The 19656-nt window shown below is 35.1% G+C and overlaps 1 protein-coding gene and 1 non-coding gene across 6 annotated transcripts in view; one reads left to right on the top strand and one right to left on the bottom strand.

The window, feature by feature from the left end:
- The window catches only part of Lrrc39 (leucine rich repeat containing 39), a 31475-nt gene that overhangs the window by 9380 nt on the left and 2439 nt on the right, over positions 1-19656 (top strand). Inside the window, exons 3-8 of one of the 5 annotated variants that reach the window (XM_004869124.3) lie at positions 8461-8566; positions 11214-11370; positions 12093-12229; positions 15863-16008; positions 16910-17062; positions 18222-18361. In XM_004869124.3, coding sequence (XP_004869181.1) covers positions 8461-8566; positions 11214-11370; positions 12093-12229; positions 15863-16008; positions 16910-17062; positions 18222-18361 — 839 coding nt within the window. Of the gene's footprint in view, positions 1-8460; positions 8567-11213; positions 11371-12092; positions 12260-15862; positions 16009-16909; positions 17063-18221; positions 18362-19656 lie in introns of those variants that run through there. The other 4 variants (XR_015452010.1, XM_087213183.1, XM_087213182.1 and 1 more) reach the window with 4 other exon arrangements.
- On the bottom strand, positions 7815-7917 carry LOC147827688 (U6 spliceosomal RNA). Its single transcript, XR_015452146.1, has one exon. It is a non-coding gene; the product is annotated as a U6 spliceosomal RNA (small nuclear RNA).

The following is a 19656-nucleotide window of genomic DNA, read 5'->3' as shown; positions in this document are numbered from 1 at the left end:
GGAGCAGTGAGAAATGGTGCAGACAGATAGCAGAGGAACTCCCAAGGAGTCCCAAGGGAACTGCTTCCCAAGAGGACACCCTCGAAAACCTAGTGACCTCTCCCTGGGCCCCATCTCCTGAAGATTCCACCACCTCCTACCAGTGGCATCTCAGGGAACAGCCTTCAACACATGAGACTCCAAGAGACATTCCACTAAATGTGCCACTAAACATGCCACTAAAAAAGCCTAAAGGTTAAGCAGAAATTGTCCTCTTTGCCTTTTATTTTTGAGACAGGGTCTCATTCTGTAGTTTAGGCTGGCCTTGAACTCACTATGTTGCTCAGGCTGCCTCGAACTCAAGGTTATCCCCTTGCTTCAGCCTTCCCAGTGCTAGGGTTACAGACATGCACCGCCATGCCCAGCCTGTTTGCCTTTTGAGGACAACCCGTCTTGAGACGATCGAGCATTTAGGTAAGATTTGGTGTGGCAGTATGGGAGAAAGGCTTTGTTTTACAATAAAAGAGTTTTTAAGGAATTTAAATTTTTCTAATCAAGATGTGAAAGAACATGAAGCTTAAACAGCGCTGGAATTATATGAGAACAGGAGGATACCTAGAGATCATTTTATTCAAAGCCTGGATTTCATAGACAAGGCCTACAGAGGCGCAGGGTCTTGCACAAGGCCATCAAATTAATAAATAGTATAATCTGGACTTAGTTTGTAGAATTACAGAACCAGAAAGAATTTAGAAATCTTTATAGGGATAGAAATAGACTTATCTATTAATAACCTGTCTGTAAACTCATTAAGGACCTAGTTTTTGTATTCCTGGTATCTAGTATAGCGTTTAGAATATAATGGGTGCTTGATGAATTCTTTAACTGAAGTTAAAGACTAGGAAATTAGACTTCTAATTGAATTTGACATCAAATCTTGCCCTGAATTTCATTTTTCTCTTAGTGAATAATAAGTAGTAAATAACGATTATGCTATTCTAATAGTTATATTCTGATACAGTGATGTAATGGAATAGCTGGTGGCATTATAAATCTTGCTTCAACCAAAATGTATAATAGATAATGTGAAAAAGAAAGGTTCAAAGGGGAAGGGGAAGTGGGGAGTGGGGCAAAGGAAAGAAGGGAAAGAAAAAAAATATGAGAAAAGAAGAAAAAAACAGAAACAAAGCTTTTGTAAATAGGGAGGGGTGGAGGGGTGGAAGGGAGGGAAGGGGAATGGGAAAAAATAAGAACTAAGATATATCATGTACAGGTACAAATTCCCAATGATCACTGTGATCGCTATGTATACCTAAAATGTACCAATAAAGTTTTTTGTTTTGTTCTGTTATTTTGGTACCGGGGATCAAACTTGGGACCTTGCACTTGTGAGGCAGGTGGTGGAACCACTGAGCTAAATCCCCGGCCCAAATGTTTTGTTGGGGTTTTTTTTGGTACTGGGGATCGAACTCAGGTCCTTGTGATTGCAAGGCAGGCAGTGGATCCACTGAGCTAAATCCCTGGCCCATACCAATAAAGTTAATTAAAAAAATAAAAAATAAATCTTACCTCAATTTATAAACTCTATGGGAAGCCCAGCTATTCAGTTTCAGAAGGCTGCACAGAGCCAACATAGTGCATTTATTAGCAGATTAAATTTCAAGCAAGTGACAGATTAAAATAAGTAGACTCTAATAGAAGTATTTTGCAAACACATAAAGACAGTAAATATTAGCTGTTTTATTCTGAATTTTTTTTCCTGTTCATTAAAGTAAAATCCTCACTGAAGATCAGTTAATATGCAAAGTTGTTAAATATTAATTCTCAGATATCAAGAGATGTTTGGCAAATAAATGTTCAAATTAATTAAACTGCATCTAAAATATATCTTTTATTAGTACATATTAATTTTACAAAATATTGAGTTTCAATATGATGTTTTCATATATGCATATAACATATCCAATCATACCCAACCTTCCTATTACTTTCTCCTAAATCTTCTTCCCACTTCCCCCTTATTCTCTTCCTCTTGTTTGACATTAGTCTCCCTTTTCACGTCATGTTTTTTTTTTTTTTTATTCCACATAATAGATAAAACAAGCAATACTTATCATTCTCAGTCTGGCTTATTTTTCTTAATATGATCGTATCCAGTTCCATCCATTTTCCTGCAAGTGACATAATTTCATTCTTCTTTGTGGATGAATAATACTCCGTTGTGTATGTATATACCACATTGTCTGTATCCACTTATCTGTTGATAGGGACCTAGGCTGATTCCATACCTTTAGCATAGTGAATTGTGCAGCAATAAACACAGGTATGCAGATATCTCTATAATATGCTCCCTTTAATTCTTTTTGGGAATATTCCAAGGAGTGGCATAGCTGGAGCAAATGGTAGATCTATTTTTAGGTTTTTTGAGTAATCTCCATATTGATTTCCTTTTTTTTTTTTTTGGTGGGAATCGAACTCGGGTCCTTGCACTTGTGAGGCAGGCAGCAGAACCACTGAGCTAAATCCCCAGCCCTCCATATTGATTTCCATAGAGGCTGTACTACTGTACATCTCCACCAATAGCAGAGGGTTCCTTTTCTGTCCATCCTTGCCAGTGCTTGTTTTTGCGTTCTTGATGATAGACATTCTGACCAGGTTGAGACTGAATCTCAATGTAGTTTCGATCTGCATTTCCTTAGTGATGAAGATGTGTGTTTTTTCATATACTAATTCACATTTTATTTACTTCTTTTGAGAAAAAATACATTTGCTCATTTGTTGACTGGGCTCTTTGGTGTTTTCTTTTTCAAGGTTAACTTTTTTGAGTTCTTAGCTGAGTATGGTTTTTTTTAAAGGGTTTTTTCCCCTTACATATTGTTTTTATTCTATTTATTGTGGAACTGAGAATTGAATCCAAGGTTTTTGCACTGAGCTACATGCCCAGTTCCATTCTCATCTCATTTTTTTGAGACAGGATATTGCTAAATTGCTCAGGCTGTGCTCAAACTTGAGATTCTCGTGCCTCAAACTCCCAGAGTTCTGGGATTATAGCGATGTACCTCCATGCCTAGCTGAGTTCTTCATATATTCTAAATATTAATCCTCTGTTGTAAGAGTAGCTGGCAAAGATTTTCTCCCATTCTGTAGGCTGTCTCTTCATTGTGTGGATTGTTTTCTTTGCTGTGCAGAAGCTTTTTTAATTTGATAAAGTCCCGTTTGTTGATTTTTGTTATTTTTGTTATTATTTCCCGAGCAATTAGCGTCTTATGCAGGAAGTCTTTGCCTGTGTCTATGACTTCAAGTGTTTCCCCTGTGTTTTCTTCTAACATTTTCAAAGTTTCCAGTCTATACCTCGATCTTTGATCCATTTTGAATTTATGTTTGTACGGGTTGCGTGATAGGTATCTAGTTTCAATCTTCTATATATGGATATCCAGTTTTCCAGCACCACTTGTTAAAGACCCTGTCTTTTCTCCACTGTATATTTTTGGCCCCTTTGTGAGAATCAGATAGCTGTAGTTGCATGGGTTTTGTTTTTTTTTTTTTTTCTATGCTCCCTATTCCATTGTTCTGTGTGTCTATTTTTGTGCCAGTACCATGCTGTTTTGTTACAATGGCTTTGTTTTGTTTTTTGAGACAGGATCTTACTGTGTAGTTCAGGCTGGCCTTGAACATACTGTGTAGCCCAGGCTCGTCTCCAACTCACAGCAATCCTCTTGCCTCAGCCTTTCAAGTGTTGGGATTACATGTGTGTGCTACCATGCCTGGATGTTTTGTTAAGATGGCTTGGCAATATAATTTGAAATTGAGTATTTTGATGCCTCCAGTCTTGCTCCCCCCACCCACTTTGGGGTCTTTTGTGTTTCCATATGAATTTTAGGATCGTTTTTCTGTGAAGAATGCCACTGGCATTTTGATGGAGATTGAACTAAATCTGTAGGTCACACATGGTAATTCAGAGTATGGCCATTTTAACAATATTAATTCTACAGATCCACAAACATGAGAGGTCTTTCCAACTTCTAGTGTCTTTTCAATTTCTTTCTTGGTTAGGTTTATTCCTAGGGTTTGTTTTATTTATTTATTTATTTATTTATTTATTTATTTTAAAAGCTTTTGTGAGTGGAATTGTTTTCCTCATTTCTTTTTCTTTCTCAGATAGTTCATTACTGGTATATAAAAAATCAGTTAAAAAAATTTTTTTTTGAGACCTGATGTCTCTATGTGGTCCAGGCCAGCTTTGAACTATGTAGCCCCAGTTGACCTTGAACTCATTCATGGTCCACCTACCATAGTTCCACAAGTGCTGGGAATTACTGACTTTTTAAACATTGACTTTATCATTCTTTCTTTTTTTAAAATTTTGAGACAAGGTCTTGCTAAATTGCTAAATTATCCAATCTGGGCTCAAGCTTGTGATCCTTCTGCCTTGTCCTCCCTGAGTGCTGGGGTAAGAGGCCTGTGCCATCACACCTGGTTTTTAATGTTGACTTTGTATCCTACTATTTTGCTGAATTTGTTTGTGAGGGCTAAATGTCTCTTGGTAGACTCTTTAGGGTCTTCTAAATATTAGATCATGTCTCCTGCAAAGAAGGATAATTTGACCTCTCCCTTTCTTATTTGTATTCTTTTATTTTTTTTCTCTTGTTTAATTGCTTTGGCTAAAATTTCAAGTACTACATTAAATAGGAGTGGTGAAATGGGCATCCTGTTTTCTTCCAGATTTCAGAGAAAATACTTTCAGCTTTTCCCTATTCAGTATAATATAGTAGGGCAGGAGAGGTAGCTCAGTGATAGAGTGCTTATCTAGCATGCAGGAGGCCCTGTGTTAGATGCCCAGTGCCAGCAATTAAAGAAAAAAAAGTATGGGCCGAGGATTTAGCTCAGTGGTTCCAGTGCCTGCCTCACAAGCTCAAGGTCCCGAGTTCGATCCCTGATACAGAAAAAAAAAGAAAAAGAAGTATGATGTAAACTTCATTTTTGATGATTTCTTATTTTCTAAATTATGAATCATTCTAATAAGCTAAAATTTCAAAAAATTTGTTTCTAAATTTATTTATTTATTTTTAATAGAGTTAAACTTTATTTCCAAATGTATTACATATTTGCCTTTGATGTTGAGTACATTTTATTTTAATTAATTTTAATTTAATTTAATTTAATTTAACATACAGCTTGGGAGAAGATTTGATATTCTCCACTGAATGGGTTAAAAAGGAATATAAAACCACAAAGTACTAGTTTAAATGTGAGTCCTAAATTATGGTAAACAGAACAATAAATACTTTGCTATTTTTCTCTTTCTAATTAACCAAGATGAATTTCATTATATAAATGTTTTCATAACAATTTGTTTCAAGAAAGGAAATAAGGAATAATCATAAAAACCATTTAAGTATAGGGTACAAATAAATTAAGAATTTTAACACAGGAGTTTTTAAAATTATTTAATTCTATTTAAAACTCTGTTTAAAATTATGATTTGAGAGGGATTAATCAGTGTCAACTACAGATCCTGCTTTTGCCAGGAAGTAACAAAACACAGTTTTCTTCAACATTCATGTTTAACCATTTGGTGCTCAGAATGGAGAGGGCCAAACACTAAGTGTGTATTCAGAAATTCAGAATTAATCAATTCCAAGTGGCTCAGAGCTAACAGAATTAATCATTCTACCTCCTGATCTGTAGTTATGTAAATCTAAATTTATTTTTTTCATATGTGAGAAAATTTTTTGGATAGAAACTGTAAATTTTTTGCAACATTTTGATAGCCATTTTTATACTTTGACATTATTCTTATGTATATTATTCTTACATATATTCTTATATTGTGTATTCTTATGTATATTCTTGATGTACATTTGTATATGTATATTATTCTTATGTATATCTTATGTATTTAGATCAAAAATCAATAGGGGCTGGGTGTGGTGGTGCACGCCTGTAATCCCAGCACTCACTTTGAGTTTGAGGCCAGCCTGGTATATACATAGTGAGTTCAAGGCCAGCCTGAATGGCATAGCAAAACCCTATCTCAAAAGAAAAAAAAAATTAATAGGGATATACTATAGAATGACATATCTTATACATTTTTATATTTAAAAAATGAAATCTGACTAAAATTGGCATGTAGTATACAATTGAATTCTGAAGTTGAACTGTATTACTTGCATGCCATTAAATAGCTATTAAGTAAGTTTTATTTCATTAAATATCTATGGATTAGTCAGCAGGAAAATGTAAATCGAATCTATGACATGATACTCTTTACAACCACTAGATGGCTATAATAAAGAAGGACAATAATAAGGATGTTATTAACATCCTGCTCCTGGGGGCTGGGATTTAGACCGCGTGCTGCATAAGCGCAAGAACCCGAGTTTGATCCCCGGTACCAAAAAAAAAAAAAGTCTCAGCAGGCTTGGTAGACTCCAGCCTCAGGGCCTTTGCACTCGCAGTCCTCTTTACAGAACATCCTGCTCCTGTTATTAACACACTGCTCCTGGGGATATAAAATGGTATAGCCAATTTGGAAAGAGTTAGTTCTTCAAAAAGTAAGATTATTCTTCAGCTGTATTATGCACGTGTACGGACTCCCTACAATGAATTGTAATCATTATGCACTGCAAACATGAATAAAAATTTTAAAAAGCAAATTACCCTATACCTATACTGTTCACAAAATGAGGAAGTATAGAAATAAACAAGATATGTGTTTAAGTTAAATTCGAATAATATATATAAATTTAAAAATATTTTAGAGAATTTTGCACATTATCTTTTATTTCAGTTTTTAAAAACCTCTCTTTATACCCTGAAATCTAATTATATTTCTATAAATGTCTATTTATTGATATGTGCTGCCAAAGTGACCACAATTAATCTCAATTTATATAAAATAGGTAAACATAAAATTATCATATGACCCACCAACTCTACTCCTAAGAGTATCCCCATGAGAAATGAAGTCATATAATCTGTCAAAGGACAAAAATCACAACAATTTAGTTTAAAAATCTTAAACTATATTTGTGATTCTAGAATGAGGTGACATTTTTTTCCATAAAATAGAATACATGCTCTAGTGACCTGACCAGAAAAGGTTACTGAAAAAACAGAAACAAAGAACAAAAATCAGACTGGTCATTTCAGAGTTACTTTCCCTGTCAGGCGCATACCAAGAGAAAGAACAATAGAAAACTGACTGGTTAGCATCAGGTTACTTCAAGTTACATTTTTTCTGTAAAGACTGAGGCAGAGAGAACTTTGTTACCATGCTAAATGAAACTGCCCTGTATGGGAAACTTGGCAGCTGGTATCTCTCTCTCCTGATTTCTTGGGAAGATTGGATAACAATTTAGTTTCTGTTTGATGAAATGGAATCTTAGTGTGATGACCTTAGTCTGATTTTTAGTCTGGTTTGCTGGGGCTTGGTGCGGGAACTTTGTCCAAAACAATGAACTTCTAGAATTTTTTCTTAATGGTTAACAAAAAAACTTGTACACTTCATAGCTGCATTATTCATAATAGCCAAAAAGCTGAACTACCTAAATGTCCATCAACAATGAACAAACAAATAAATGTAGCAGACCCATACAGTGTAATCATTCTATCATAAAAAGAAACTAAGTAATGATGCACACTACTCCATGGGTGAATTTTGAATAAGGTTGTACTAAAGGAAAAAAGCTGGACACAAAGGAGCACATATTGTGTGATCCTGTTTATATGGAATGGTCGGCATAGGCAAACTCATAGACATAAATGTAGATTAGTGACTGCGGGGGTGGGAAAAGGGGGCTAGTAAGTGACTGCTATTGGGTGTGCAGGGTTATCTTTGTTTTTAATGCTTTACAAGTTTGCATGTCAACCTTGCAGGGGGCCCATGCTAACCCTCTCTGGGTTATTCCTTAGTATATATGCTGTCAAAACAAGCACTGGAGGGTTTTCTTTTGAGTGAGAAAATGTTTTGGAATTAGTGGTGATGATTATATAGTGCTGTAAATATACTAAAAGCCATTGGATTGTACACTTTAAAAGGATGAATTTTATGGCATGTGAATTATATACCTCGATAAAGCTATTCTAAATAAAATCTATGGAGAATTAGAAACTTCTCAAAAACTTAGCACTGGGAGTACAGCTCAGTGGAAGGGCATGTGCTTAGCATGTGTAAGGCTCTGGGATCAATCCCCAGCACCAAAACAAACTAAAAAATAGTGTTACCAGATCCAAGTCCAATCTGTAGCAGCGGAGCATGGGGTGCATAGGGGCACTTCTCAATAAATAAGTGGATTTTGGGTTGCAGTTTGGGTACTCGGTCTCTGAAAGGTTCACCATCACTGTCTAATCTGATTTCCAGAGAACATTGATTCACTGCTTATTTTTGATGTTTTTTTTGTTTGTTTTGTTTTTACAAAAAAGTGAATGCTACCTACATCATTCTGCAGCATGAATTAAAATGATTTCCTGGTGTCTTAGGCTTGTGCGGATCTGGGAAGAACGAGTAAGCTTAACCAAGCTAAAAGAAAAAGTCACCAGGGAAGATGGAAGAGTCATCCTGAAGATAGAGAAAGAAGAATGGAAGGTAAACTTTGTAGAATATTTGATTTTCCACCTTTTGCATTTGGAAAAGGAGCTGACAGCTTATTAACAGCTGAGGCCGTTAATAAAATCGAAATACTTAAGAGATCCTAATTTTAATAATGCACCAAATGGTTTCTGGCAACATGAACAATAGAAAAGAAACACAACTTCACAACTTTTTTTGCATACATTTAATTTGTTTCAACCCTAACCTTAAGTCATTTGTATTCTTTTCCTAAAACTTATAATAAGTATTTTCTCTCTGTCCGTAACAAATGATCATGTACCTAATGAAAATCCTATAGCTTTTTGAAAGAAATGCTTAATTAAAACTTCATAAAATCAAAAGCTTTTTAATTAGTTGTATGTCCTGAATCATACTCATTCTCTCTTTACATACACACAGACACACAGCTGCTTAATTGCATTAGGTATACTCTAATTTTTATAAAGGCTTCTAATCTTTAGGTCAGTGTTTGTTTTCATGCATACACTGTGCATATATTTAGCTAGGTGGTTAGTTCATTTATCTTCTCCTGTCTATTTAACACTAAAAGGGAAGTGACATAGAGTTACAAATAGCTGAAACTCAAAAGGAATCCTTCTCCACTGTTGGTGAGAGTGTAGACTGGTGCAGCCATTGTGGAAATCAGTGTGGAGATTTCTCAAGAAACTAAAACTAGAGGTTCCATTTGACCTATTCTTAGTGTCTTCCTGAAAGAATTAAAAACATCATACCACAGCGATATATGCACATCCATGTTTATAGCAGTACAGTTTGTAATAGCTAAATGTTGGAAACAGCTCAAATGCCCATCAACAGACGAGTGGATAAAGAAGATGTGGGTTTTTTTTTTAATAACATGGAGTACTACTCTGCCATAAAGAAGGATGAGCTTCAGACATTTATAGCTAAATGGATGGACCTTGAGACCTTACTCTTAAATGAAATAAATTGGACACATATGTTTAAATGCCACATTGTTTCTCTGGCATGAGAAACTGAAAGTGGAAATAAGGACCAAAATGTATAATGGATGTTGGGAAATGGGAAGAAAATGTTCAAATGGGAAAGGGAACAAGGGAGGAGGGAGGAAGAAAGGAAGGAAGGGACAAGAAAAAAGTGAAAATAGAAGGGAAAAAATGGAAACAAAGCTTCTGTACATAGGGAGGAGAGGGGGCTTGAGGTGGGGAATGGGAAAAATAAAATTTATTAATAATAGCTGAAACTCTTAAAATCCCTAATAAAAACACTCTTTTAAAAGTCTCATAAAATACTTCAAAATAGCAGTGAAAATGATGTAGGGGAAATGTAACTCCCAACTTGTTAGATGTCAACTGTGCTGAGTTCATGGTCCCACAACATTGAGGAATGAAGTTGTGAACCAAATGAAGAAGTTAGGAGAGTTTTATTGGAAATAAGGAGAAGAAGAATAGATCCTGGATTTCCAGGAGGGGTCCTGAATGCGGTAAATTATACAGCAAAGTCACAATGTGGCACAGTGTGGATCAAACTACAATCAGCCTATAAGGTTGCAAGTATAGCCAGTTAACTAATATTGATCCAATAGGGAAACAGGTCATGTAGCAAGGGTACATGGAAAGAACAAAGGCATTTTCGGGAGGGATGGGTCCAGATCCTCTGGTCACCCACCTCTGCGTCTCATGCTTATCTGGACTTAATGGTCTAGGTGGTACAAATTACAGTGTAATTCCAAGTTACTGTTTATCCCTTAGAGAGGCATGTAGGCCTGGCCACTGCATCTTTGTCTTGGGCCTGGCCTTCTTAGATGGCCTACAGCCACAATTCTGATGTCTTTATTTATTTAATTATTTATTTATTTTTGGCTGACTTCTTTGAGAGTCCAGTCCCTCTTTGACTACTTAGTATGTATCTGTTTCTAACAGCCTATAATAGAAGGCTTAAATTACTAATTAAGATAACTTTTTATATACTCGTTTTCTTTTTTAAATTAATTTTATTGATACATTTTAGGTATATAATATAATGACATTCATCATTGGAAATTTGTACCTTTACATAATCTATCTTGGTTCTTATTTTTTTCCCATTTCTCTTCCCTCCTTTCAATCCCTCCACCCCTCCCTATTTACAGAGACTTTGTTTCCATTTTTTCATTTTCTTATATTAATTGTATATTCTTGTTTTCAACAGCATATGTATTCTAGGGAAGCCTAGTAGAATAGAATCTTTAGGATAGACATCTATGTGTGTTCATTATTAATCAAAATATAATATTTTTGTTTATTCTGATTAGGGTTTAAAGTATAAAAAAGAAAAAAGAAGCCAGGCATGGTGGCGCATGCCTGTAATCCCAGCACTGGGGAGACTGAGGCAGCAGAATTGCTGCAAGTTCAAGGCCAGCTTGGGCTACACAGTGAGTTCAAGGCCAGCCTGAATTATACTGCAAAACTCTGTCTCAAAAATAAATAAATAAAAAAGAGGAAGAAAAAAAAAGAGTAAAGTTCTTATAATTGAGAAGTAGCACAAAGTTGTTGGAAAATTAATCCATTAAGGAAAAACTATTCCAAAATGCTTTTACAAATCAAATATCACACTTCGGTGTGGCATAGGACTATTATTTTTTAGATTATTTAAGTAATATAGTAACTGTAATTTCTTTTAGACTCTTCCTTCTTCTTTACTGAAATTGAATCAGCTTCAGGAATGGCAACTACATAGAACTGGTTTGTTGAAAATTCCTGAATTCATTGGAAGATTCCAGAACCTCATTGTGTTAGATTTATCTCGAAACACTATTTCAGAGATACCTCCAGGAATTGGTAAAGAAGACTGATTTTATTCCTTTGCTATTTTATTTACCTTCAGATGTGCTTTCTGGGGAGGGAGAATAGGCTCCTGAATAGCTGGGATTACAGGCGTGCCAGGCTCAGAGGGGATTTTTATTGATTTTTTTTTGATACATGGATTAAAGATCTCATCTTTCTGTACCTCTGAATCTAGAGACAAATTTAAATATTTAATCTAACTTGAAGCTTCCAGGGAACCCAAGTTTCTAGATGTACTGAAGTAATTCAAGATGAGATTTCAAAGTGTGAGAATTTGCATAAAAAACATTGTTCTGTAGATTTTGAAAACAGTATTGCTGGTTTCGTTATTCCACTTAAGTAGGTTAAGATAGGTTGAACATAATAAAGAAAAATAGAAGGATTCACTGAATGGGGGAAAATAACCCTGAAAGAAAAATTGTATTTTTTATTTTGTTTGTTGTGCTGGGTGTAAAATTCAGGGCCTTCTGCATGCTAAGAAAATGCTCTACTTCTGGGCTACTCCCTGGCCCAGTAAGTAATGTGGCTAACACAAAATGAAATTATTCTCTCTCCCATGGCACTGATAAACCCATCTCTTGTTCAAAGAAGGAACAGGATACAAACTGGAAAAAGGGAAGAATATAAGAACTGTGAATTTGCCAATGTACAAATCATTGATGCTATAACTCTTAATAAGTAGAAACTGTGTTCTATTGTGTGTTATTTTTTTGTAGGACTCCTCACTAGACTTCAGGAACTAATCCTTAGCTACAACAAAATCAAAACTGTCCCCAAGGAACTAAGTAATTGTGCCAGCTTGGAGAAACTAGAACTGGCTGTTAACAGAGATATATGTGATCTACCACAAGAGGTCAGAAAGATCTAACTAGTAGTTTACTTCTCAACTGTGTGATTGTTAAAAAATAAGACTAATAAGGAAATGCTCTGCATTTTATTTCAGGAAAAATATTTGGTGAAAATCATTTCCTATTATTATAAGGTTGGATTTTAATTAAAGATCTATTTTACATAAATGATACTTCTATTATTGTCACAGCCCTGACATTTTGTTGATCATCATCTTGGAGGCCAGAATGAGAGTTTTATTTATTAAATTCCCAGAATTGAGGACAAGTCAAAGTTGTAGTGATTACCTATTAAATATTTGACTTTAATGAGTAAATTATTATAAAGCCACAATGTAGTGACAGAGAGTGATCAGTTTTCAAGATAGAGAAGAATAAGATGTGAATGCTAGGAAATATATTTTCTTTTTTTTTTCTCGGTACCAGGAATCAAACTCAGGACCTTGCACTTGGCAGGCAGGTGCAGTGCCACTGAGCTAAATCCCCAGCCCAGAAATATGTTTCCTGTTAGCTTCCTAAACTATTAAGTAAAAGTGAGGCAATGTGATTAGAAAGCCTTCAAACTTTGTTTTGTTATGATGTCTTGTCATTGGTTAAACCAAATTGATCATATAAAAATAAATACTTTTATATTGCTTTTCAAACATATTTAATGTTATTAGAATCAGCAAGGGAAGTTTCCATGGAATTTTGCCTTGAAAAGTTTATATGGTAGAAGTTTTTATGGTAGAAGTTAAGAAAAATTAATAAAACTCAAAATAAAAAACTATTCCCTTTAGCTAATTTTCTTGAGGATCATATCAGACTTTTGTCTCCAAAACTAGGGAACATATCACGAATAACAGTTGCTCTTGCAAGTCAAACATGGATATATATTTCATCATATAATAGTTACATTTAATGAAACATATAATGACAAAAATCACACAGAATTTTTCACATGGAAGGCTAATAAATATATGTATTTTTCTAAATCTTGTTTTTCTGTTTCTAGGACTGGCTCTGTCACTAATGAGCTATGTGAATTTGTGCATGCCTTAATCAGTCTTTAGCTTAGTTTATTTACTTGGTGACAAATAACACTGGAATACTGAACTGAGACCTTCAGCCCAAGATGGTTTAATTCCCAAAGTGTAGCCTTTAAGTAGCTATGTGGCCCTGGACACACCATTTGCATAACTAGATCTCAGTTCTGACATGTGCAAAATTAGAACTGCTTTAATTGCTTTATTATCTTTTCAATTTTCTAAATAAAATAAAAACTTCTAGTACTACTAAGAGGCCTGCAATTGGAGACTCATCTGTCAGACATTGATTGTACACACTAGATACACACAAACATATATTTGCTAGTGTAAAAGCAATCTTTTTATACTCCATTTTGAGCCATTTGAAAATGAATCTATTGGAAGACTCTGCAGAAGGTTTATTTATGATTTGAATTCCAGAGTTGGAGAAACAGCATCGCCTGCTAGACAGAATCCTGCAGGTTTTTTGTACTATAGTGTGTGTGTGTGTGTGTGTGTGTGTGTGTGTGTGTGGTGCTGATGTTACAGAAGGAATCTGAACATGCTTTCAGATGGAAATAAAATATTAGCACTTTCCTAGCCAAATACATAGCTTTTGTTTGGTTTGATTTGTTTTTTTGGTAAAAATTAACTAAACTTTCACACCTTGAAACTTTCACCAGGATGTAGAAGGAGGAAAGAAATTCTGAGGCGTTAGGTCCACAAAACTTGAGTTCACAGGCAGGTGTGATGCTGCACATCTAATCCCATGTTATGGCTTGTGTCTAGATGTCCCCCCAAAGCCTCATGGGGTCGTAAGTAGCTTTTTCAGAGGTGGCTGGATCTAGAGTGTGTGATGCTGGGATTAAGGGTGTGTGGTTACTAAACCAGTAGACTGCTTGGTTTGGCACCGCCCTAATCCCCGTAGTCTGGATAAAAGGGGCAGAAAGATGCTGTTAAGGTCCTCTTGTTGCTTTTGCTGTCTTTCACCACCATGAACTGTTGCCCCACTACCATGTGCCACCCTACCTTGGAGCTGGCTGATTATGGAGTGAAATTTCTACAAACTGTTAGCTAAATAAACCTTTTTTCTTTTAACTTTGAGTTAAAGTTATTTTGAGTGTCGGGTATTTTGTCTCAGCAACAAGAAAAGTTAACTAAGACATCTCAGCTCTTGGGAGGCTGAGGCAGGAGGACCGCTTTGAGTTCTACATATTAAGTTCAAGGCCCGCCTGAACACATAGGGAGACCCTGTCTCTAAATAAATAAATAAATAAATAAACAGTAAAGTTCCATCATTTTTAGTTTCATGGCTTGTCTGAGCCATTGTGGCCATAAATTGGCAATAATGACACTCCTTTTGTACAGTTAATGTCAGAATTCTAATTTACTTATTTAAGGTGTAATAATAGATCACTGTGTAATTTTCTCAGACAAAGTGGGGAACACAGATAATCAAGAGATATTTTTAAACAAATAAATTAGAGCTATATGCATCAATATGAATATATTTTAAAACAGATTAGATAAAAAAGCAAGTTCAAGAAAGATAAGTATAGTATGATACTCCTTAAATTAAAAAACATAAAGTACTGAATTTTATGAAAATACAATAGGTATATATAGAAACACATAGAAAACATTTATATATAGTAATAAAAACATTAAAAAATATGCATGGCCATGGTAGATGTATTCAGGATAGGCACTGTCTCTGAAGAAGAAAGGAGGAGTGGGTACAGTCATATTGATATATGTTCTTTGTTTTATTGTTGGGGTTGTTTTTGTGGTACTGGGGATTGAATCCAAGACCTTTGGACTGAGCTACATCTCCAGCTCTTTATTTTAAAAATTAATTTGAGCAAGGTTTTCCCTCAATTGCTAAATTGATCCAGATGCAACTTGTAATCTTTAATCCTCCTGCCTCAGCCTCCCAGAGTGTTGAGATTACAGGCATGAGCCACCGTGTCCAGGTGACATTTTTGTTCTCAAACTGAGCACCCTAGTGTGTGTTATTTTATTATTAATGATTTGGATTGCTTATTTCATTTCAAAATAGAGTTACCAAGCATTAAATTCAGTGTTTGAGATAATGTACATAAATTGTCAGGCATAAAGTTTTAGAAAAGATAACTATTATTGTAAAAATTAAATTTTTCCATAAAATTCTCAACTGCTAGATGAAAGGAAAACATAGTAATATATGTTCTCAGATAATCAAAGAAAAAACATTTTGCCACCCACACAAGTCCTATTAGCCCTGGAAATGGGTTAGTTTGGAAGATGAATTTCTTTTGATAGATGCAATTTCTTTAAATCTGTGTGTGTGTGTGTGTGTGTGTGTGTGTGCGCGCGCGCGCGCACTAGGGATTGAACCCAGGGCCTCACCTATGCTAAGCACGTGCTCTTTATGATCAACATCTCTAGTCCCAAACAGATACAATTTCTAACAGTTTTTCATCTCATTGGAAGCAATTTATTTTTATATTTAATTTGTTGTGCACTACTATGCTTAAAGCCCAAGTGTAACATGAACATTGTTTAATATGAAATAATTCCTTCATCGATGTGTTTCTTCTAGTAGTTTACATTGTAGAAATTTATTTTGAAAAGCCTTGCTTTCCTCTTCAGCTCAGCAATCTCTTAAAACTCACTCACCTTGATTTGAGTATGAACCACTTTACTACAATCCCTCTTGCTGTGTTGAACATGCCTGCCCTTGAGTGGCTGGACATGGGAAGCAACAGACTTGAACAACTTCCTGGTACTATAGAAAGGTAAAACAAATAGCTTTTTATGCTACTGACAAATAGCTTAAAACCACCTGTGAAAAATAAGAAACAATGAATTGAACAAAACAAAAAGGATCCTGAGCATAATCAACTACAGTAGATCCCATATAGTTTGAAATATGCTATGTTTCAACAGAATATTTTCATTGATTCCAAATAAGTAAAAAAAGGTGTAGAGAATGGGAAAACTGGCTGACTTCAAGACATTAACATGAATATGCCACAACAATAACAACATTGCTTAATGCCTGCCAGCCACTTCTGTACACTTGAGAAAGGATTCCCCAAGGTCAATTAGTAGGCATTTAACTACTTAGGATTTGAACGCAGGCATCCCTGCCTGAGTCCATGCTGTTAACCGGTGTGTGTACTGCCTTGCCCCTTAATGGCCATTGTAATGATTTCTCTGGACATGCTCCCACCCCCATCCCTCTCTGTACTATGGATCGAACCCAAGGCTACATCCCTATCCCTTCTTAAAAATGAGTTGCTAAATTACCCACGCTGGATTTGAACTTGTGATCCTCCTGCCTCAACCTCCCAGGGTGTTGGGATTATAGACATCTGTCACCACACCCAGTTGGCATAGTAATAATTCTGGATTATTCTTGCAAGGTTCAGATGAGATAACATTTATTACTCTTTAAGAAAACTGTGAGAAAAGTGAAGAATTTTAAAATGTTGATTTCATTTCTACCACCAGAGGATATGAGTACTATATTATAGCAATTAACTCCCTGATATAGTTTCCCTAGTAACCAGTTAATATACTCAGTTAATTCAATTAGTATATTGGCTAAATGAGATACATTTGATTTTTAAGGTAATAAGAATTCAGCTTTTCATATTATATTTGACTAATTGCATGAAACTCTTAAATCTCCAGAATGCAGAGTCTACATACATTATGGCTACAACGGAATGAAATAACATGCTTGCCAGAAACAATCAGCAATATGAAAAATCTGGGTACTCTTGTTCTCAGCAACAATAAACTGCAAGATATTCCAGTATGCATGGAGGGAATGGCAAATCTGAGGTAAAAAGCTGTACATACAAAACTGACCTGTTCATTTCAGGCCAAAGAACAAAGTAATATGGAAAAATTTTTATTAATAAATAAATTTGAGTTCTTATTTCCATGAATGTGTATTTTTATGAATGTACATACTTTAAAAACATTTTCAATGCAGAAATTCCACACACATACACAGACAAATACACTTTCTTTTTCTTTTGCAGTACTGGGGATTGAACCAAAAGTTATATCCCCAGCCTTGTCATTAATTTTTTACTTTGTGACAAGGTCTTGCTAAATCAACAAGTCTGGGCTTGAACTTTCAGTCTTCCTATGTCAGCCTGCCAGAATCCTGGTATTACAAGCAGGCACCACCATGCCCAGTAAAAATTGTATAATTTGATTAGTATTCATATAATCTTTTCTCAAATATTTAAGAAAGAATCCTTGAAACTAAGACAACACTGAGATTTATCAGCTTTGAGAAATGTCTTATGTTGGTAAGATTTTCATGAAAATTCTCTTTATACTTCTAATATACCTTATTAGCAAAAACCCCCACAAAAAACCAAAAGGATAAAAACAACTATTTTTCTCCCAAGTAACTACTAATGGACACAGGCTATTATGTAACTCATAGTACAATCTTTTACTAATTACTATCAGAACTCCATTGTGTGTTTTCTTTCCAAGATCTAATTTGCTGACAGTGAGAATAAGAGAACAGACAACCAAAACTTCCCCAACAAAATCACTCATTTACTCAGCATCGCTTCTCACCCTTCCTTTACTCAGCAACTATTAGTCCTGTATTAAATGGTGAAGACACAATGATAAATAAGACACAGGTCTGTAAAGTTGGCAGCAACTTCCTTCACAGCATTAATCATATAGTTAAGATGCATTAAAATTGTTCTTATAAGTTAAACTATCAAATGTATGCTATGAACTAATAGTTGCTATATTTATAATCTTTGAAAGTAAATTGTCTCCAGCTAATATTTTTTTCTTCTAGGAAAGAAACAAAAATTCATTGGATATATCGTATCTCACCAGTTAAAAAACAGCAATTTAGCATATTATCATTTAACCTTTATCCAGGGAAATGTACACCTCTATGGCATCTATAAAAATATTTTTATTTTATTGTGTGTGTGTGTGTCTGTGTGTATACTGCTAGGTTTGTCAACTTCAGAGACAACCCACTGAAATTCGAAGTAGCACTTCCTCTCAGTGAAAGCACAGATGAAGACGAGGAACAGGAATTATTTGGCCTTCAGTTTATGTACACATATATACAGGAGTCCCGCAAAAGAGCAGGTATAAGATTTGTATATAACAGAGATATTAAATCTTTTCTCTTTTGGGGGAATACAGGAGTGTATATATAGTTGACTTCTATCTTATTAAATCCTTTATTGATTTCTATCTTGCCTTTTCTACAAAATTCTGGTTTTTTGGACAATATTGTGGGAGAAAAAAGTGAAATTCAACTCCGTTCATAATTCGGATAAGGTCTGGAAGAGAGAGGTTGTAAAGATATTAAAAATCTTTTAAGTGGAATCAGGAAATAAATTCCTTGGCCAAGCACTTGAAACTCAAACAAGGGAATGAAGACTTAACTCTTTTTACTTTGTTTTGGTTTTATTTGTTTTTTGAGACATGGTCTCACTATATAGCCCAGGCTGGCCTTGAACTCATGGTAATACTCCTGCCTCAGCCTCTTGAGTACTGAAACTTTGATGCATGCCTGGCTCAAAGACACAATTCTTAACAGCTTCATTACCTCAATCTACTAGCTTGTTATACATGTCAGTTTGAGCATGAACAGATTTCTGCCATTCCCTCTTTCTGTCATCATCAAAAAAATGATTTTACTTAGGAATGAAAGATGTTAAGAGAAAGGTTTTTTTGTTATTTAGTTTTGCAGTGCTGGGGATCAAAGCAGAGCCTCAGACATGCTAGGCACTCTACTACTGAACTGTATCTCCCAGAACATGAAGTTTTGATATATAGATCTCAACAAATTAGTCTAATTTAGACTTTTTTCAGTACTAAGAATTGAACCCAGGGCCTTTGCACTGAGTTACATCTCCAGCTCTTTATATATTTCACAACAAGGTCTCATTAAATTGGTCAGGTCAAGCTGAGTTTGGACTTGTGCTCCTCCTACCTCAGCCTCCCAAGCAGCTGAGTTTATAGGTCTGCATTACCATACCCAGCTAAATTGGTTTTTAAAATTTTATTTAAGAAAGTGTCTAAATTAAATCATGATTATGAGAATAGGGCAAAGAGCACAATTCTTTTCATAAAAGCAATGGGAACAATAGTATAATAGAAATCATGGCTATAATTTGCTAAATTGTGAAGTTTTTGACTGACAAGGTAAGACTTTAGTTCAAAGCAACAAATACTTTTTAAAAAAGTATAGTCAAACAGTTTTTCCACTAGAAAATCAATTTGCCAATATCCAGTGGCAGATGTAAAAATCTAAATTATGAGAATAAGTGATTGAAATCAGTATATGCCAACATCCAGTTTAGGAAGTAATGATTAATTCTACCGTAGCAGGGTCACAGAAGCATAGAGGACAGATTGGGAGAATACAAGGAAAA

The sequence above is a fragment of the Heterocephalus glaber genome, unplaced genomic scaffold (genome assembly GCF_053883595.1).
Source record: "Heterocephalus glaber isolate CG9 unplaced genomic scaffold, H.glaber_assembly_v1.0 deba00001442, whole genome shotgun sequence".
NCBI classification, from domain to species: Eukaryota; Metazoa; Chordata; class Mammalia; order Rodentia; family Bathyergidae; genus Heterocephalus; species Heterocephalus glaber.
Note: the sequence above shows the minus strand (reverse complement) of the source record. Positions and strands in the feature narration are given on the sequence as shown.